This window comes from Crocodylus porosus, unplaced genomic scaffold (assembly GCF_001723895.1).
Source record: "Crocodylus porosus isolate Cpor-Errol unplaced genomic scaffold, CroPor_comp1, whole genome shotgun sequence".
Lineage (NCBI taxonomy): Eukaryota > Metazoa > Chordata > Crocodylia > Crocodylidae > Crocodylus > Crocodylus porosus.
Window position 1 is genome coordinate 11,867,657 of NW_017728947.1, and position 19,613 is coordinate 11,887,269.

At 41.3% G+C, this 19,613-nt stretch overlaps 1 protein-coding gene across 1 annotated transcript in view; it reads left to right on the plus strand.

Moving 5' to 3' along the window:
• Nucleotides 1–10,979, plus strand: part of LOC109321085 (vitamin D 25-hydroxylase) — a 37,924-nt gene extending 26,945 nt beyond the window's left edge. The window contains exons 3-5 of the mRNA XM_019551406.1: nucleotides 244–876; nucleotides 6,706–7,035; nucleotides 9,721–10,979. Of these exons, the coding sequence (XP_019406951.1) occupies nucleotides 244–876; nucleotides 6,706–7,035; nucleotides 9,721–9,896 (1,139 nt within the window). The 3' untranslated portion in view covers nucleotides 9,897–10,979. The remainder of the gene's footprint in view (nucleotides 1–243; nucleotides 877–6,705; nucleotides 7,036–9,720) is intronic.
• The last annotated feature ends 8,634 nt before the right edge of the window (nucleotides 10,980–19,613 follow it).

The following is a 19,613-nucleotide window of genomic DNA, read 5'->3' on the forward strand; positions in this document are numbered from 1 at the left end:
TGTGAATACAATAACTCTCCTAAGGATTTGAGAAACTAAGTAATATGTACCCACATTTATTCATGAAAAAAATAAACGTGGTCCTTTCTGCACTGACATAAACATCGCTATTAACCAAGCCATAGGGATACTTTTATTTGTGAATTTCCTTTTAAAATGTACTATTATTTCATAGATTTATTATATACAGAATTAGGAAAAATCTAAAACTTTATAAAATATTGTTTGAAAATATGTTTTCAGGGTTATTGAACTCCAAATATGGCAGAGGTTGGACAGAGCATCGCAAGTTGGCTGTAAACAGCTTTCGTATTTTTGGATATGGTCAAAAGTCCTTTGAGCACAAAATCTCAGAAGAATGCATGATTTTTCTTGATGCCATTGATACATACAAAGGCAAACCATTTGATCTTAAGCACTTAATAACAAATGCAGTCTCAAACATTACTAATCTGATACTTTTTGGAGAACGGTTTACATATGAAGACATTGAATTTCAGCACATGATTGAGATTTTTAGTGAAAATATTGAATTAGCTGCTAGTGCTGCAGTATTCTTATATAATGCTTTCCCCTTGATTGGCATCTTACCCTTTGGAAAACATCAACAGCTGTTTAAAAATGCAGCTGAGGTTTATGACTTTTTGAATGACCTCATTGAGCGAGTCTCTGAAAACAGGAAATCTCAGTCACCTCGACATTTTGTTGATGCGTATTTAGATGAGATGGATCGAAGTAAAAATGATCCTGAATCTACATACTCAACAGAAAACTTAATTTTCTCTGTTGGAGAACTTATCATAGCTGGCACAGAAACCACCACAAATGTCCTAAGATGGGCCGTATTGTTTATGGCTCTTTATCCTAACATACAAGGTAAGAATTTTATGTTTTTTTGAGGAACTAATATTGTATCTTTCTGCTGAGAATTTGGAATGCGTTTTCAAAGTGGCATGCTGAAGTATTCCATATTAATCCTTACTAAATTTAACAAGTTTTGCATATTACTGAATTGTATCACTTGCTAAATATGGAGACATGCACAGATGCATGTGAGACAGCACTGGATGATTTTAAAAGTGCCTAACACTGCATCACATGTATTTGTATAAACAGCAAAATGCTGTGAAAATGGCACTGAGAAAATGGCATCGGTGGGCTTTTGAACTAAAACTCAAAGTTGTTTTAGTTTCAAAGTGCACCGCTACCATTTTCTTAGGACCAATGTGCATTTTGACACTTATACAAATGCATGTGACAGCACTGGACGTGTCAGTTTGTGTGCTCTGCAAACTCAATTAATTGAATCTGCTGTGATGTGCTGGATTTATGGCGCATCGCAGCAGACAAACATACATGTATAAATGCCCTATATGACTGTATTTGGTTACATTATTTTATCTGTAGGTAAAATAGACATCGGAACTATGATAATGATATATTTAGGACAGGGATGGACAATTATTTTGGCTGGAGGGCTGCTTAATGAGCCCTGACTTTTGCCACCAGAAGTCCCTTCCCTTGCCCCAGAAGTAGTTCTTTTGGGAGGAGGACGTTGTCATCTCGAAACCGGAAAAAAAAAAATCAAACATCTACTATAACTTATTTTAATTTTATTTAGAAAATATTTTTGTCCCAATTTTTGTGGGTTTGCCTAGTGTATCTAGAGGCAATTCCATAATAGCGCAAAATACACTCTTACTCTTGTATATTGTGTGGAAGGGTGTGTGGGTATAGTGGGGGCCAGGGGGCAACTGCAGCTGGCAGGGCTAGACTAGCATGTCAGCTTAGGCTCTGAGCTTATATCTTTTCAGGGCTTTGCCCCCTTCCAGTCAGCAGGTTGCCTGGGCTGCCTGCAGGTGCCTGCTAATCAGCCTCATTGGCCTGTTGCCGCAGCAACCTGCAGCTGCTGCACCCTGCCTAGCCTGCAATGCTCCCCTGCTGGGCTACTTCTTCTCTTAAGGAACAGAGATCCTCAGGCTCTCTGTTACAGGGGGATGCAACCCAGAGCAGGTTTTATATTTGGACCCAAAGAGGGGAAGCTTTGTTATGTATAGCCAGGGAGCTGGAGTCTATGTTGGGACTCATTGTGGAGACAGGTTTCAGTTACAGCGAGAGGGCTTTCTTATCGCATTGTGGTTTATACTATTGTTATGGGACTACAGGAGAGGTTTGGAGGTCCCAGTTGTGACTGCATAGCTCACAACTGCCTGGAGTTTGGCCAGGGGTGAGGCAAATATCAAGAGTAGGAGAGAAAGGGTCAGGGACCTGTAGCCCAAGCATGGGATGACCCAGGGTCAAGGACCTGTAGCCTGAGAGGTGTGAGATCAGCCCAGAAGATCAGAGAACAGGGGCCAGCAGCCCAGAAGGGTGAATTTTGGGGCCAGGGGCCTAGAGTGAGAGGCACAAGCTCCAGAGGCCCAGAGAGTCTGACAGTTGACAGGGCTAGAGCCCAGAAGCCTTGACTAAGGGACCACCTACAGCAGAGGGGTAGAAGCCAGGAAGGCCAATGCCCAACAAGGGATAAAGGCCTGAACTGACCTGGTGGCTTTGGGGACAAGTGTCCTACTTGAATGATGATGCATAACACCTGTGAGGCATGGACACAGCTGTAGGGGAGATTGGAGGCCATGAATAGCCCATAGGGCAATGATTACCAGGGGGACATGCATGTGCCTGGTGGGCCCACCTGAAGGAGGACTGGATTTCAGGCTAGTGGGATCTGCTGATGAAGGAAGGATGTAGGTGTGTCCTAGAGCCCTTAGGCACCTTCCCTTTAATAATCTAACAATTACATCAAGGCATGGCAGGAAAGAGTAGAACAAAGGGTATTTAAAATCAGGGTGAGGCTGTTGTTGTTTGGCCACTAGGGGGCAGCATGGTCGCTTCTAGGGCCCAGTTCTGCTACAGGCTCAAATATTAATATCTGAAAAGTGGCTACTGTAGTTTTGGTAAATCATATCTCATTTGTGACTCCTTTTCCCTACATTATAATTTTTGAAGGGATCATTATTTGTACCTAAACAGATTTCCCCATATTTCACTTCAGACATCCACCCTATGTTGGGAATGTAGTATGTGTTTTGTAGACATGTGGCATGAAAAAGTAGAGAAGTATTAGGATGTAATCCAATTGTCTGAATGCTAACAGTATTTACTGTCCTAAACTTTATATAATCTATTCTGTTAACTTACAGTAAGTAACAAAATTTATCAAGAGGTATATGTTTTAAAGAAAGATAGATCGCTGACTTGGTAAATTCACTGGCTAGCACGAGAACTAGAGTTTGTTGAAATGCTGAAACTTGTTTAGACAGCAGTAGCCTTTTCAGTAGATGTAGAGAGCATATTTTCTTCATTTCAGCTTATTCATCTAGTTCAGTCAAATGATGGATTCATTCCAAGTTGAGAAACAAATTGGAAGTTGAAAAAGCAGCAAAACTTGGTTTGTTCTTCCACTGTATGACTAGAAACAAGGTATGAAAGAATGAGTTCTATTCATTATAAAACCTTGATGGACCTGGTAATCATAGACAGGCAAGTTCCATTCACTAAATACAAACTATCCTTCCTTTGTTTAAGACATCAGTTTTAAATGCAGTGTTTTCCATTTAAGGTAGTTTTTTTCATTGATTAAAAGCAATTTTAAATTAGGTTAAAGGGGTATAGGTTGTAGCCATGTTGGCCTAAGGACATAGGCAGACAAAGTTCTTTGGGTAAATTACAATATCTTTTATTAGGTAAACTCAGATAGATGGAAAAATTCTCCTTTGCAAGCTTTCAGGTACAAACACCCTTCGTCAGGCTGAAGAAACATCTGCGGTTGGTCTGTGTTCTTCCTGGATGGAATAGAATAGAAGCCAGAGGCCCGTATGCACGTGAGAATGCCAGTCAGTGAACATGCAAATTGAGGCAGTCAGTAGGTGAGAAACAGGTGGGGGGAGTGAGGGGAAGGGGGATGTAGACCTGGTGATGAGAATATAGCTGGTAAATAGCAGAGAGGTTACGTGGGGTATCAGGTGTTAGGCAGTATATAATGTGCCATAAATCCAGTATTTATATTTAATCAATGATTTTTTTTGTATCCAGCAGATTGAAGTTCATAGGCTCGCCTGTGAAAGGTGTTTTGTAACTTCTCTTTGAGGATTAGAACTGAGAGATCAGAGAGGGAGTGATTGTCCTATGAGAAGTGTGCCCCCCACAGGTAGTTGGGTATTCTTGTTGTTGATAGATTTGCAGTGTGTGTTCATTCTGGTACAGAGTTGTTGTTTGGTTTTTCCAACATATTTTCCATCAGGGCATTTGGTGCACTGGATGAGATATATAACATTTCTGGAGATGCAGGTGTAAGATCCAGGAATGATGATGGTTCTGTTGTGGGGTGTAGTAATTGTGGGGGGCGGTGGAGATATGTTGGCAGGTTTTACATTTCTTGTCATGGTATGGTCTGGATCCATTGTGTGCGTCTTAGGCTGTGGAAAGTTTGCATCTAGTGATCACGTTGGAGACGTTCAGTGCTTGTGTGAAGGCTACGATGGATGGTCCTGGGAAGATCTCTTTAAGAATTGGGTTTTCTTCTAGTCAAACAAGTCAGGCCAAACAGAATTGATCTTCTTTGGTAAAGTAGCTAGGCAGACAAAGGGAATGTTGTAGATATAGCCTATCTGGACATCATCAAGGCTTTTGACAAGGTCCCACTGGGCCTTCTCATAAATAAATTGGAGAAATCAGGCTAGGTGGATAGATAACCGTCTCAATAGCCACTAGCACAAAGGGTAATTATAAATGTCAGAATAGCAGGAGGTTAAGTGGAGTCCCACAGGGATCTGTCCCAGGCCCAGTACCCATGTCACCATGTTGATTAACAATACAAGTGCTGGCATAGAAAGCTGCTTGAGTGAGCTTGCAGAAAACATTAAACTGGGAAGGATTGCAAGCATGGAAGACAGCAGCGCAATTTAGAAGTATCTTGACATACCTTTAAGCTGAGCTGAAGCTAATAGGATTAAGTTCAGTGCTGACAAATGCAAGGTGCTCCACCTAAGGAGAAATAATCAAAAATACAGATACAAAATGGGTGACACCATCTGGGCAGCAGCACTACATAGAAGGATCTGAGAGTCTTGGTAGATCACAGACTTGGTATGCATATGTAGTGTGATGCAGCTGCACAAAAGGCAAAAGTGGTTTTAGGAAGCATCAGTACAAGCATTAAATGCAAGGCATGGGAAGTGATAATGCCTCTCTACTTGGCAGTAGACTATTATGTGCAGTTTTGGGCTCTACATTTTAAAATGGACATGGAGGAGTTAGAGAAGGTCCAGAGGTGGGCAACGAAAATGATGAAAGGTGTGGAAGGCAAATCATATGAACAAAGGATGAAGGAAATAGGCATGTTCAGCTTGCAGAAAAGGCGCTTAAGAGGGACATGCTAGCAGTCTTCAAATACCTGAAAGGCCACCAAGCAGAAGAGGGGGAAACATCTTTTCTCTCTTGCTGCAGAGAGTATGACATGGACCAATGGCTTGAAATGGCATCAAAGTACATTTAGATTGGATTTCAGGAAAATCTTTTCACTGCTAGAACAGTGAGGCAGTGGAATAGACTGCATAGGGAAGTTGTGGACTTTCCAGCAGTGGAGGTGCTTGACAAGAGGTTGGACATGATATAGGTATAGCTATGCTTACATTTTATCATGGGTATTTCCTATGTTTCTGGGCTTTGCTAGTTGCTGCAGGAGCCAGGGTGGGGTTACCAAGGGAAGGGTGGAACTTTTTCCCTTTGCTGCTACATTTGTCAGGGTTTTTCTCAAAGGCATTGGGTGTTAGCTGCAGCCAAGTTTGGGGATATTACTGGGATGTGCAAGTGCAAAAGGTTCCTGGCTGCGTCTCGCTACTCCACTCAGGGTCGAAACAATTGCCAGGAAGGAATTTAATCCCCTGTTCAGGTTGGTATTGCCTCCTTCTGTAGTAAGGGGCATGACCTGCTTCCTGGGGTGTTTTGAGCATATTTTAACAGTTCTTGCAGCAGCCGGACATTCACCACTGTGGTCCCCCTACTTTACTTGTGGCAGATTCAGGTGTTATATCTTGTGTTGTGTCAGGGTTGACTTGTGTAGTTCTGCTAAGAGGTTAGACAATAGAGTTGTATAGGATGGTTTGAATAGGGATGAACCTGCTTCAGGCAGGCAGGTGGATTAAATGACTTCCCAGGGCCCCTTCCAGCCCTACTTCTCTATGTTGTTTTTATGCATTTAAATTGAATTTTACTCATCTTTCAGATATAAATTGATACAGATTATGAGCAAAGAACTTAATTATCATCTAATAAATGTATTTGAATTTAATGTAGTTCATCTTTACTATCTACAATCTTAAACTTGTTACCCTAGTTCCAATTGGCTCCTGGAAATTAGGAATGTATTGACCAAAGAAAAATAAAGAAGTGAAAGTAGGATTCCAGGTCATTGTAAAATATTGTTAGTGCAGCTTGTTGTGATATATATGAATAAGGAAGAATTACCATGAACAGGAAAATAAAGAAAAAAATAAAGATTGAAAATGTAAATCATACATGCATACAAAAATACAGGATTATTTGGTAAAATATTGGATGTTTCATGTTTAATTTTAAATAAAGTATATATTCTTTATTTTATGAATTTCAAAATATTTTGCAATAAACTAAAGGTTTTTTCTCTAACAGGGCAAGTTCATAAAGAAATTGATTTAATCGTGGGTCCAAACAAAACACCTTCTCTAAAAGAGAAATGCAAAATGCCTTACACTGAGGCAGTTCTACATGAAATTTTAAGATTCTGTAATATAGTTCCACTAGGTATTTTCCATGCAACCTCTAAGGATACAGTTGTGCGTGGTTATTCTATTCCTCAAGACACTACAGTAATTACAAACCTCTATTCCGTGCACTTTGATGAAAAATATTGGACTAACCCAGAAGTGTTTTATCCTGAGAGGTTTTTGGACAGCAGTGGGCAGTTTATCAAGAAAGATGCATTTGTTCCTTTTTCACTAGGTAAGAGCTCATGCCTATTTAATAAATCTAGATACAACAGGGTAAATATCAATACTATATATCCATTATAGGGTGTTGTAAAAGTTACATTTCTGATTAAATAGCTATTTTAAAAATAAATACAGTGTACTAGAAGTTATGTAATACTGTCTCCTACATATGTAGGGGGACATTTTATTACTCTGAGGATTTTATCCAGCTCATTTCATTGTTTTATATAAGTTTGACTTATATAAAAGTTGAATCAACTAAAATAGTGGTGCTCAACTTCTGGCCCATGGTTAGGCTTCCCATGGTCCAGAATTTTTGTTGCAGTGGATCAGTAGCAGTGTTAATTGCTGTGAAGTAATTAATGCTGCCACTTTTCCCCTGCCATTCAATTTCTGGATGCATGGGGAGTCATACAGGTTGGGTGACAGTTCTGTGTGCTGGGTCACGTTGGTGTGTGGGGCTGCATTTACGACATGCACAGGGCATTCATCATTGACATCAACCAAAAAAAGCTGATTGCCAATAATGTCAACTTTCCTTTTACTGGTGTTGATACCATATGGACCGATATATCGGTGTACCTCTAAAAATTTATAGTCATGAACATCCCTGTTCAACTGCTGCCTGACCTTGGAGATGCCTGAACTCCATAGGCATTTTATTGAAAACAGTCACTGGAAAAGATGCAGGAGTCCTGGACTGGGGACTGGAATCCAGGTCTCCTCTTTGCTTGGAAAGTTCCTTAACCACTTAGCTAGTCATGCATACACTTGCTTTCCCTGTGCTCTCTTCCCTAATGACTCTTGCATTCTTTCCTGCACCACATTCTTGCTTCACCAAGAAGGTAGGAGAGTACTCCCTCTGGACAGCCTCAATTCAGGGGATTTTCAGGGAGATGGACACGTAGGGTAGAATTCCAGCAGGTAAAGGGGGAAATTAAGCCGGCATCTTCCACGTTCTGAGTAAGCAGTAAAGCCCAGGTACTATTCCCAGTCCCTTTCAAAAGATAGGCCTCCTGTTCTGTTTTTGGAAGATTGTAAGCAGCCTACCATCAGGAGAGGATTGTGGGTCAAGCAGGCAGAGATGCCTCCTATTGTGGGTCAGACAGGCAGAGGTACCTCCTATAGATGTGAGTGACAGCTGCACATTCACATAGTACATAGACATTCATGTACTTAGTGGGGTCATCTACATGAGATGCTTACTACACAGTAGACTGATTAGCTCTGCAGTAAAGCATCTCTGTCTACACATGTGGAGCTGTTAGGCTGGAGTAAATTAATTAACTCATTAATTAACTCTGCCATAACACTGCCTGACCAGTACTATCTTACAGCAGAGTTATTTTCTGTGCAGCAGTGCATGTGTAGGCAATGACCAGGGCTGGCTGGGGCACAAGGGGGCTACAACACGGGGGCTGCTTGATGGCTAGTCCTGCACCGTAGCACCCTTGTGCCCCAGTGAGTCCCTCCACAGTGTTGAGCCAAGGTGGAGTAGCTCTGGTCTGACAGGCTGACCCCTGGGGCTGCCTGCCAGCTGTGGCTGTGCTACCCCAGCTCAGTGTACTGCAGTCCTGGGCACACATGTAAACTGCGCCTGGGAGCAATAAACTCCAGTACAAATTATGCCAGAGTTTATTGTGTTGCACTAATTTCTTGTGTAGATGCCCCCAGTGTTTCCTCATGGTTAGCTTTAAGAGGCTGCACATTGAAAGTAGTAATTATAGGTGGCTCCCTATTCAGGAAGCTGACTTGGATTCCATTCGGATGCCCCTAAATTTCTCTATGCGCTATTTAGGGGGTCTAGGCACCTTATTCAGTTCTGGATTTCTCTTGAGGGGTCAGGTGTCTACTTTGTACGATGTCTACATAGCAGAAAGCCTGAGTACTTCTGGAGATGCCTGCAGTCTGAAGCATTGGAAGCAGTCTGTCCATTTAGCATGGTGCTTGTCTCATCTGCTAGTTAACTTGCACTGAGTGCTGCACTACCCAAGCAAGTTCATCTCCCTATGCAGTCCTGCATTATGCTATGTAGACATATTCTCAGCTCCCCAAGTCCCTTTTTATGGATTGCTTCTTACTTAGCTTAACATCTTATTATGTACACACTCATGTATTTTATTGCCTTTTGCCTCTGTTCCATCTGCTATGCCAGATTTCATTGTCCTTTATCTACTTTTTTCCACAAGTCCCTTTATTTCATACTGCCAGTTATACATGAAATGGGATTTAATATATAAAGCCATCAGCCTGTCCTATTTAAATCCTTCCACTAATGTCTATGAATAATAGCCAAGTAATAATGCTTGTCAATAGACTTTTACATGGGCAATGTGAAATTACTGAGACAAACATGAAAACCTTCAATGTCATTTTCCAGAATGTTTTAGCCTAGAACCGCACGACACAAACAATTCTTTTGTGTTCTGCAAAATTCTTTTCACCTTTACGGCTTTTTCCTAAATAGAGACAACTGAATGAGAACTGGTAAAGCTTGTGTTTTAAAAAATTACAGAACTTTTTAAAACATGCCTCTTACTATAGCAACCACCTGTCCTTTCCTGGGGAACAGAATAATTATGTCCAAAGGGCTCCATTTAGACTAGACACAGGAGATACTTGTTCTCTGAAGTATAAGTGAAAATTGATTAATTTAATTTTTAAAATATAATTTGCCTAATTTTTCCCTATTCAGGAAGAAGACACTGTCTTGGGGAACAGCTGGCCAGAATGGAAATGTATTTGTTTTTCACTTCATTACTTCAACGGTTTCACCTTCATTTTCCACATAATTTGATTCCAGATCTCAAACCAAGGTTGGGAATGACATTACAGCCACAGCCATACCTCATCTGTGCTGAAAGACGTTGAAGAAAAGTGGCCTAGACTTTCAGCTGATGTAAATTGGCCTAGCTCCATTACATGTATGGAACTACACCAGTTAACAGCAGTTGTGAGTCTGGCCCCATTTTTTTTCATTTGTAAATCCACTCTCACCAGATGAATTCTGAGGAATAAATTGGAGGACTTGAAAATAAATTCTGTCTTACGTATAGATTTATGTTTCTCTTCTTACACGGTTACACAGAAAGGCAGAATGTATTACTCCTGATACTTTTAAAGATTCTTCACTCATTTCTAAAACCAACTTGGTATCTCATTTCAACTTTTGAAAAATTTATCATTATAATCCACCTGCAAAGGTTTAAAAAAACTTCATTAATATATTTTGTATTAAAAACAAAAATTTTCTTTATAGTCCTTTATTAAAATGTAAAACCCCAAACTGTTTTTATAAAAATCCTTTCAAAGTAGATGATTCTTAATTCAGTGTGTGTCCTCCAGCTTTGACAAATTCCTTCTGGTCCATTCACATCAGTCTTCACTACTGCAAAGATTATTTTCTGGTTTCTTACTTTGAGCACATCACCCTGCTTTTTGCATCTTTCAAGTTCTCTTCATTTTCCACTTCATCAAATAACTACACATCTTAACTTTTAAGGCTTGTTTTTATTCTATTTATTCTATCTACACTGTCAGGAGGTTGACTGTTTTCCACCACTTGACAGTCCATGATTTCAAACAAAAGTACCTCCATGGTTCTTCCCATGCCATCCTGTCTCCCTTCGAAGAAGTTTTCCATTTACACCTCATTGTCTTGTTCAGATTGTTTTTAAAACTCCACTGTGTGATGCCTACAAAAAACAACAGTAGTTACGCATTAATGGTTGCATATTATTCTGACAAGGATTTTATTATTACTTTGTGCTCCTGTGTCTTTTTGTCCACCTGGTATAGTTCATCTTAGACTTATATTACAAACTTTTTAGGCAAGAGGCCGTTCTTTTTGTGTGTGTATGTACAGTACCAATCACTCTATGGTCCTACTTCATGATTGGATCCCTCTAGAGCAGCCCAATAATAACAATAATAAAATAATAATGAACACTTTAATTTTCTTGTTATTCAGAAAACTAGACAGTATATGTGCATTTAGTATTCCAGCTACTATGATGCATATCTGCTGAGTTAAATGCTGACTTTCTGCTTCATTTTCTTTCACTCTGAGGAATAATATACAGGTCAGTCATATTCTCATGCAGGGTCATTTGTTAGTCTAATATTACTGCTTGGGGTCAGTTTCTCTTTTTCATACCAAGTGCAGGCAGTTTAAATTATGGGGTTTTCCTTGCTAGAATTCTGTTATATAACCTAATAGATTTTCTATCAATAGACTTTTTACTGGTGTTCATATCACATCCTTTACCATAGTATCTGAGCATATGACATTCACCCCAAACATAAGGATGAAATTTCCCATGAAACACTCTACCAACACAATTGAAAAGAAATCAACTGTATTAGATACTAAGTTAAAAGTCCACCTGAAGTAAGCCACCTGTGAGGCTAGTGTGGAGAAAACATAAGTTTCTGTAGCTAACAGCATGTAAGACAGTCCTGTGGCTATCATCACATACAGCTTTTTCCAACTGCAAGCCAAACAACCATGTACACTTTTATAGTTGGGTCAGCTTGGGGGTGATCTTAGGCATGTCTGGAGTAATGATTACCTTAGGCTAGATTGAAAGTGGGACTTGGCCTTTGGAGTGGAATCTAGTGTCTCATAGGCACTAGATTCTTAGACTCTCAGTCTTTTAGATTCTTAGCATTTTCTTAGAGTCTCAGTATAATGCATGGGAAGAGTTAGGGTGTACCTGTACAGTGCAAGTCAGCACCATGCAGAGGTATCACAACCTGGTTCTGTGCATGGTAGCTATGGAACCAAAAGGCATATAGCTATGTTAAGTGTAGCACTGTACCCAGGGTAATTAACCCTGCATTTCAAGAGGTTGAAATAGTCCAGGCAAAATGCCATAGTTATACGTCTTCCAGTTTAAGAGCTAATATACAGAGTGCTTCTTTGGGGTATGTCCGTATAGCATAACTTTGTGCTATGTAGGTCATACTCCAAGGCACCTCAGACTGGGATCCAAAACAGTGTACATGTGGAAGGGGGAGCCCCCTAGTGCTGTTACTAAGTGCTGAAGACAAGAAATGCTGAGGACCAAGGTGAGTATTAAACCTCTCCTCTCTCCAAATCTGTCATTTCACTCTGCAGAGAAGTGTGCCCATTCAGAGAGGCCTGCCACACCATACACAGATGTCTTGTTGCTGGGACTTAGCTTCCTAAACTCATGTACCTTACTGTCATTATATGGAGGGCACTGCTGCCTGCTCTCAGCCAAAGCCATTTATAAATAAAGTACTTTTTTCAGCTAACTCTTTGAATCCATGTTGCTTCAGGAAGTTTCAAGGAGAACATCAGGGCTCTTCCTGAGTGCATTTTTAAGATTCATTGATCCATTTGTCCCAAATGGCCTTTATGGGAGGTACAATAGTGCATCATTGAATGTCACCAACCACGATTCTGCTTAGCTTCTGAAAGCTTATTCAAGGTGGTTGGATAGGTGAGACTTCTTTAAGTGCCTTCTGTGGTGATTTCATCTAGCCACTTAGTTGTGAGGCATAGTTCTACATAGCCTAAGAAAGCTTTTTATATCTTAGGAGTCTGATTATTTGCTTTACTGCTTCAAGAAATCTTGTTGAGAGACCCTCAGACCAGAACACTGAATACATACATGCACTATAGCTAGCATGGAACTTATTTACTAAACTAACATTAGTAATACAAAGCTTTAGTAAAGAGCTATAAACTAAAATTAATCAAAAGGGAAAAAAACATGAAGAATAAGAGGTGCAAAGTTAATCTGAACATGAGGCACATTGTATCTGAGCACAAAAAATGTACAATTTACCAAATTCAACTTCATAATGAGTACAATAGACTACTACAAATAGACTGCATATAGAATTAAATGAAAACAATAGGTAGATTTAGCAAAATCTACCACTGAACTAAATCTGCCACTCAACTAAAATACCATAATTTCTCACATAACAGCTCTCACATTTTTTCCCTCAAAACCATCTGGGGAAAATGCAGTCCACATTCTATGCGAGCCAAAAGCTCCTCATGGGTCTGGACATTTGGGCAGGAGGCAGAGTAGCAGAAGTATTAATTGCTGTGTCCCCTGCCACCAAATGCCTTGCCCCTGGGAAACAATCCTCTCCAAAATTGTACCAAATTCGGCTAGCATTCAGGAGTGGCCTGCAGCTGGATTCTGCACCTATCTCTGGAGTCACGTGCCAGGTCGGACCTGTTGCATGTAGTCTGGGACAACATGCTGGCTCCAGGGCTGTTGAAGACCTTCCACCACAAGCTGGGTTGGACTCAGCACCACTGTGGGTGGATTGGGCTCTGCCCTGCAATTGCCAGATCAGGTCCTGTCACACGGCTCCCAGCCCTCTTCAGTCAAATCAGCTTGGCCTGCTGTACAGGCCCCAGCCCTGCAGCATAAACCCCAGTGCCACGATGACTGGATTGGGTACAGCACCTAACCCCACTGCAGCCAGATTGGGCAACACCATGTAGTCCCAGCTCTGCTGTAACCAGATTGGGTTCTGCCATGCAGGTCTAGCACTGGCATGGCCGGATCAGACAAGCCCACACAGTTGGGGCCAATGCAGGGGGTCGGACTTGAAGATCTACAAGGTCTCTTCTGACCCTACTTCTATGACACTTCTATGATTCCAGCTCCCATGTGAGGCCCCCCAGCCCTGGCCTCCAGCTCCCAAGCCCTGGAGACCCCAGACCTCAGGTACTTACCTATGCTCCAAGGAAAGATTTTTTTTCTTTCCTTGAAGTAGAGGGTGCGTTATATTCAGGGACATATATGTGACAAAATGCAGCATACCAACAAAAGGATGGCAACCAACCAAATAAGCCATAGACAAGATGGGGCAGAACCACTGAAGCAATGACCTAAAACAATGACCAAAAGTGCAGAGGGCGTATTTAGCAGTAATAATACTTGGTGCCTTTTAGCCCCACGTTATCTTTTCTCCCCCAACTCTCCTGTAAAAAGTGTGGTGCAGTGCAATAAAAACGTAGATTGAGGATAAGTTTCTTTCTTTCCTCCCATGGGAAGAAGGCTTCACCTCTGACTAGCCTCAAGAGTCTGGGTAGGTGTGAGTAAAATTCTTGGGTCTAGTGAGCATTTTTTAACCAATTAGCTGAAAATAAAGAGCGAGACCTTTGTAAGAGGGGACAAGGCAAGATGTCGCGTTTATTGATTAAGTGCTTAGTACACACACACACACACACACTTGCCCCGATTTCTGTTCTGCACTGGTATATGTTACCAGTCTCATCGGTGCTCGAGTCAACTTAATGGCAGCTAAGTTGATCACGAGTAGAAGCCAGGCTTCTGTCAGTCCATCTCATCAGGTGAACCGGTGCTCCAGAATGTTATACAGAACAAGGCCCAAAATCCACGTCTCACCCCATCTTTATAGTCTTGTCAGTTCACCCAGTCCTCTGGGCTTCTGCTGTGTTATCACTGTGTTCCTCCTCGAAGGTTGTTTGAAGTTGTTTTCTCACTGTTCTGGGGCGGATTCTTCTTGTTTTGGTCTTTTATCCGTCTGCATTCTTCAATCAGTTGCCACCTGGTGTTTTCCTTTTCCACAAACACACTCTCACCCACACAGCATACAAAGGAATGAAAGGTACAGCACTTATGTCAAGCTACAGAGCAATACAAAATGGAGTTTCTTAAGGCAGTGCAAAACTCAAGAAAATACATCAAGATAATACACAAGATTAAGGCAATAGGTAAAAGTCTACCTCCATGTTATTTACCTAAGCTAAAGCTAGTATTTATGCCATTTGCATAACACATTCACCTCTGTGCAGTACAGCCAAGTACAGTTGTTGAAATACCTGTTGGTCCATCTTATGCTCAGTTGCTCCATCTCCCAAAAGAAATGTTCATGCTTCCACTAGTTTTTACCACTTCCTTCCCCAGTAGCTGCTAATGCCTTTGCTTCAACATTTGATGCTGTCTCTCCTCCAGGACTTGATCTGCCAGACTTGCTCTTCTCAGATCTTTTCACGTGCACCATTCTTTTTGGCTTGTGGTGGAAGGTCTTCAATATGAGGCAGAAAGAACAAGTCTGAGAGGGTTACTCCTGCACTATGGAATGGTCTGTAATGTGATACACAAAGGAGCCATTCATCTCTTTCTTGAAATTGAATAATACACCCCTTATGAAAGTGCTGCCAGATGAGGCCATAGTTTGTTATGCCATTTCTGCTCGTTTTGGGGACTGAAGGTCTGAGGGACTGATAAGAACAGCAGGCAAAATACATAATGGTAAGTGCATTTGCTTTCAGAAATGTCTATGGCTCACACTGGCAAATAGCCTGTCCAGAAATAGGAGAAGTGTTAGGAAATGTCTTAAAATATCTATGTTTGACCCAACATGGCTTCTTTCTGTCTTTCAGCCTGAGCAGCACATAGAAGACAAACATTTGGGAGGCTCCAGAATGGAAAAGGAGAAGCCACTCCTGCGCCAAGTTAACAAGAGCGTACCTTGAAGGTACCTTCAGAGCTTTTCAGAAGCCTCATGGCTACACAACACATACGCAAATGGGAGGGTCCTACCAAGGAAGTCCAACTTACTTTGCCTTGCCTGTGAACCTAATCAACTGGCTTGAACCCCTGCTTCATGAAAAGTTTGCAAGCCTCAACTCCCAGGACTGGGTCAAAGTCAGGAAGAATAATGTTAGCGTCTTAAATATGACAGAAAACTGCTTGTACTTCATCCACCCAGAAGGAACCATAGGTAGAGTGGCCTTACATCCTAGGCAAACTGGGGCAGTCCCAGCTTCCATAGTTCAGTCCCAGCTAATTGGCCAAAAGTCCTGAAGCAGAGTCCAGTGGGGACACAAAGTGTCATGGTGCACCAGGCAGGCAGCCAGGCAGGCACCATTGCTACTACGTGCGAGCAAAGTGGGCGTACTGGAGCAGACATCACCCTGCTCCAGTCCGCCTCATTCCTGCATAGCAGCAGTGGTGCCTGCCCAATGCACCGTGCCGACCAACCAACTGGGACTGGACTATGGAAGCTGGGACTGTCCCGGGTTGCTGGGCCATATGGTCACCCTAACCATAGCGCTTCCTTGAAATCTGTGGACCCATTTCAAAAACTATGTTTCCCTCACAAGCCTCAAGACAGCTTAATATGGCATGGACAGTGCTATTGATTCTATTTACTAGTGAGTTTGTTCCAAAGGATTCTTGGAGGAGCAGGCAGAGCAACAGAAATGCAGCACCTTGAATTGTGTGGGGTGTCTTATGCTTCTTGGTGGACATAATCTCTACAGTGGGATCATGGAAGAGTAGGGACTCTGTACAAGGAGCAGTAGAGTCCTTATTGTTTTTCTTCCCATGACAGTAGTTTTGCTTCATATTCTAAATGAAGCACCCCAGTCTGATCAATGCCAAATACCCATCAGATGCCAGACTTCACCTTATAATACCTAGGACAGCCCAGAAAGAGAAAGAAAACAATGAAAAATGTAAGTTGTAAAAGTAGCTTCTTTTATTCTTGCCATAACTAGTATGGCAAGCTGTTCACAGTATTCACTGAAGTCATTACATCACCTTTATTGCTTTTCTCTTTGCAGGAAGCTATAAGATCTAAGGATCTTGAGCCCATTCCTTTTGCTGGTTATTTTTGAATCACATACTAATGGACTAGTTAAAGCTAAAGCAGTGATACCGTTCAACAGAAATTCTGGGAAAGAATAAAAACATAAGCAGCAAAGCACAAAATTTGTCTTTTTTGTAGATCTCTTACGTACCTGAAAGCTTGAAATGCAGAGGTGGCTTTTTCTATTGGACACAAGTGGAGTCAGGGTTCAGTCCAAGCATTTCGAGAGCAACATCGGTCTTTCTGCCTGTTCTTCAAGAATCCGAGGGGATGAACGTCTGGATTTAGGAAGGTTGCAAAAATCAGTAGTTCTGCAACAAAACCAATATATCCTTCAAAAATAATCTAAAGGTACAGGGTATATCTGGTTTCTCAAATTACCTCCAAAGCTTGTGATCCAGCCAAAAAGCCATCAGTGACTCACTCTTGACTCATCGATCCAGATGAGGCCAATTAATTCCTTGCTACCCTTGAGAGATCAGATTATCACAAAAAGGAGAAGGTTTACATTGATGCATGGCTGGAAATGTACAAGCTATACAAGAAATTTAAATAGGAAATAATCAAGCTCAGCTAAAGCAAATGTGGAAGCAGCTTGTTCTTAGCTGCCATAGGATGATACATATTTTTACATATCAATTCAAATGAGGCACCAAAAACTTCTCCAGTTTATGGTCAAGGGGACTCTGATTACCCGTCTCTTACAATGGCATTGGTCCTGCTGGAATTTTAAAAAATGTCAGTTACAGAAACAACCTCTCTCAAGCATTGCAAAATCCAGTTACTACTCCATCTGGGTGACGTCATTAATTCACCAAGCTTTCTCCCACTCAAGTAAGTAGGCAGAGGAACAAACCACTTATATTTCAAAGTGGAGTTTGTGGTCACTTAAATACACAGACTGATTCATATAGGGAATCATAGTATCATAGGAAGGTAGGCCTGGAAGGGACCTCAGGAGATCATCTGGTTCAACCTTCTGCTCAAAACAGGACCAGCCCCAACTAGATCATTGCAGCCAAAGTTTTGTCTAGCTGGGTCTTAAAAACCTCCAAGGATGGAGAGTCCACAAACTCTCTGGGTAGCCTGTTCCAGTACTTTATTACCCTCCTAGTGAGAAAGTTTTTCCTAATATCTAACCTAAACTTCCCTGGCTGCAACTTGAGACCACTGGTCCTTGTTCTGTCATCTGCCACCACTGAGAACAGTCCAGCTCCATCCTCTTTGTAACCTCGCTTCACATAGTTGAAGGCTCCTATTAAATCCCTGTCCCCCCCAGCCCAGTCTTCCCTCCTCCAGACTAAATAAACCCAGCTCCCGCAGCCTCTCCTCATGTCACGTGCCCCAGCCCTCTAATCATTATTGTTGCCCTCCGTTGTGGACTTTCTCCAACTCATTCACATCTGTTCTGTAATGGGGGGAGGGGCAAAACTGGACACAGTACTCCAGATGTGGTCTCACCAATGCTGAATATTCATGAATAATCACTTCCCTCGATCTGCTGGCAACTCCTACACATGCAGCCCAGTATGCTGTTAGCCTTCTTGGCAGTAAGAGCACACTTGTTGGCTCATGTTCAGCTTATTGTCCACTGCAACCCTCAGAATGCTTAATCATATAAGCTGTTCCCATTCAGCCATATTCAGAACAACCTGAATCTGGTATTTCAGTGAAACCAATGGGCTCACCAGTGATTTAAGGTCCAAGTTTTCCTTTTTTTTCTTTTTTTTGTTGTTGTATATATTCCTCATTTTCCTTTTCTTTTTAAATATTACTGCTAATAATACTATCTCCTCTTTTACAAGAGAAAGCAGTTTTCTTTCTCCACCTTGTACAGACACGCCGAATTTAAATACGAGTGTGTTACACCAGATCAGGTATGCTGAGGAAGAGAGCGGTTTCACATGCACGCTCCTAAATAAGTGGAAAATAACAGCTCACTCTGGCAATGTGTTTAAAAACTGGTTACCTAATCAGTCTATTAAATCTATATATAGTCACCTAAAACAAGTGGCTCTGATTTAAAAGAAACCTTGACTGTATGGTAATTCTCAAGTACATATAAAACGCCGTGGGGACTCAGCACTTATATTTGTAAATGTTGACCTCTACCTCTGACAGTTTTAATCATGTTGGCCTATTAAATGATGCTTTTTCCATGCTGATCTCTCTAAAATAAGATGAAGTATTCCTCCCCTTCCCAGACTTCCTTTGAATTTACCAGAGACCATATAACTAAAGAGATAATGTTGGCTGAGCTATAGTGCGTCCTTTAACGTTATGTCAGCAATATTGCTTAAATTGTATAAGATTTTTTGTTCATTAAAAAAACCTATCTTTTTCCTCTCAAGGTAGAGGGCACTGCCAGGACTCTGAAGTGTATTTTAAAGCAGTGGTTCTCAAACCTGTTTTAGACTCTAAATACCTATTCTTAAACACTGGGCACCTCTTAGAAAATGCCAGCTTTAAATCTTCTCAGGTTTTTTGTTTGTTTGGGTTTTGTTTTCTGACTCCTGGAAAGTAATAGAGCAATTCTGTTGCAAAGAACTCAGAAAGTCCAGAGCAGGTGAGAATATTTTTTTAAAGAGTATGAAATCCTTGGGTTTATCTTGTGAATTGTATTTGCACACCTACCAGTGCTATCATTACATGGCATCCTTTGGCACCCTTGAAAGGACTGCAACACACCTTGGTAGAGAATCACTGTTTTAGGGAGTCCCTATATTTCTGGGATTTTTTAAGGCAATTTCTTGAAATTTGGTCCGTACATTTACCAGTCACCACTTCATTCTGATCTCTTCTCATCAGATACCCATTTGCTGGGGCTGTTGGACGGTTGTCATTTATCTCATAGATGAGGCTCCCATTTCCTGCTTCCTTGAGAGAGAACCAATGGTCACTCTTATAGTTGGAGCTTCTTAAACAAATATTCAAACAAAGGGAAGTTATTTACCTACCAGTAACTGGGGTTTT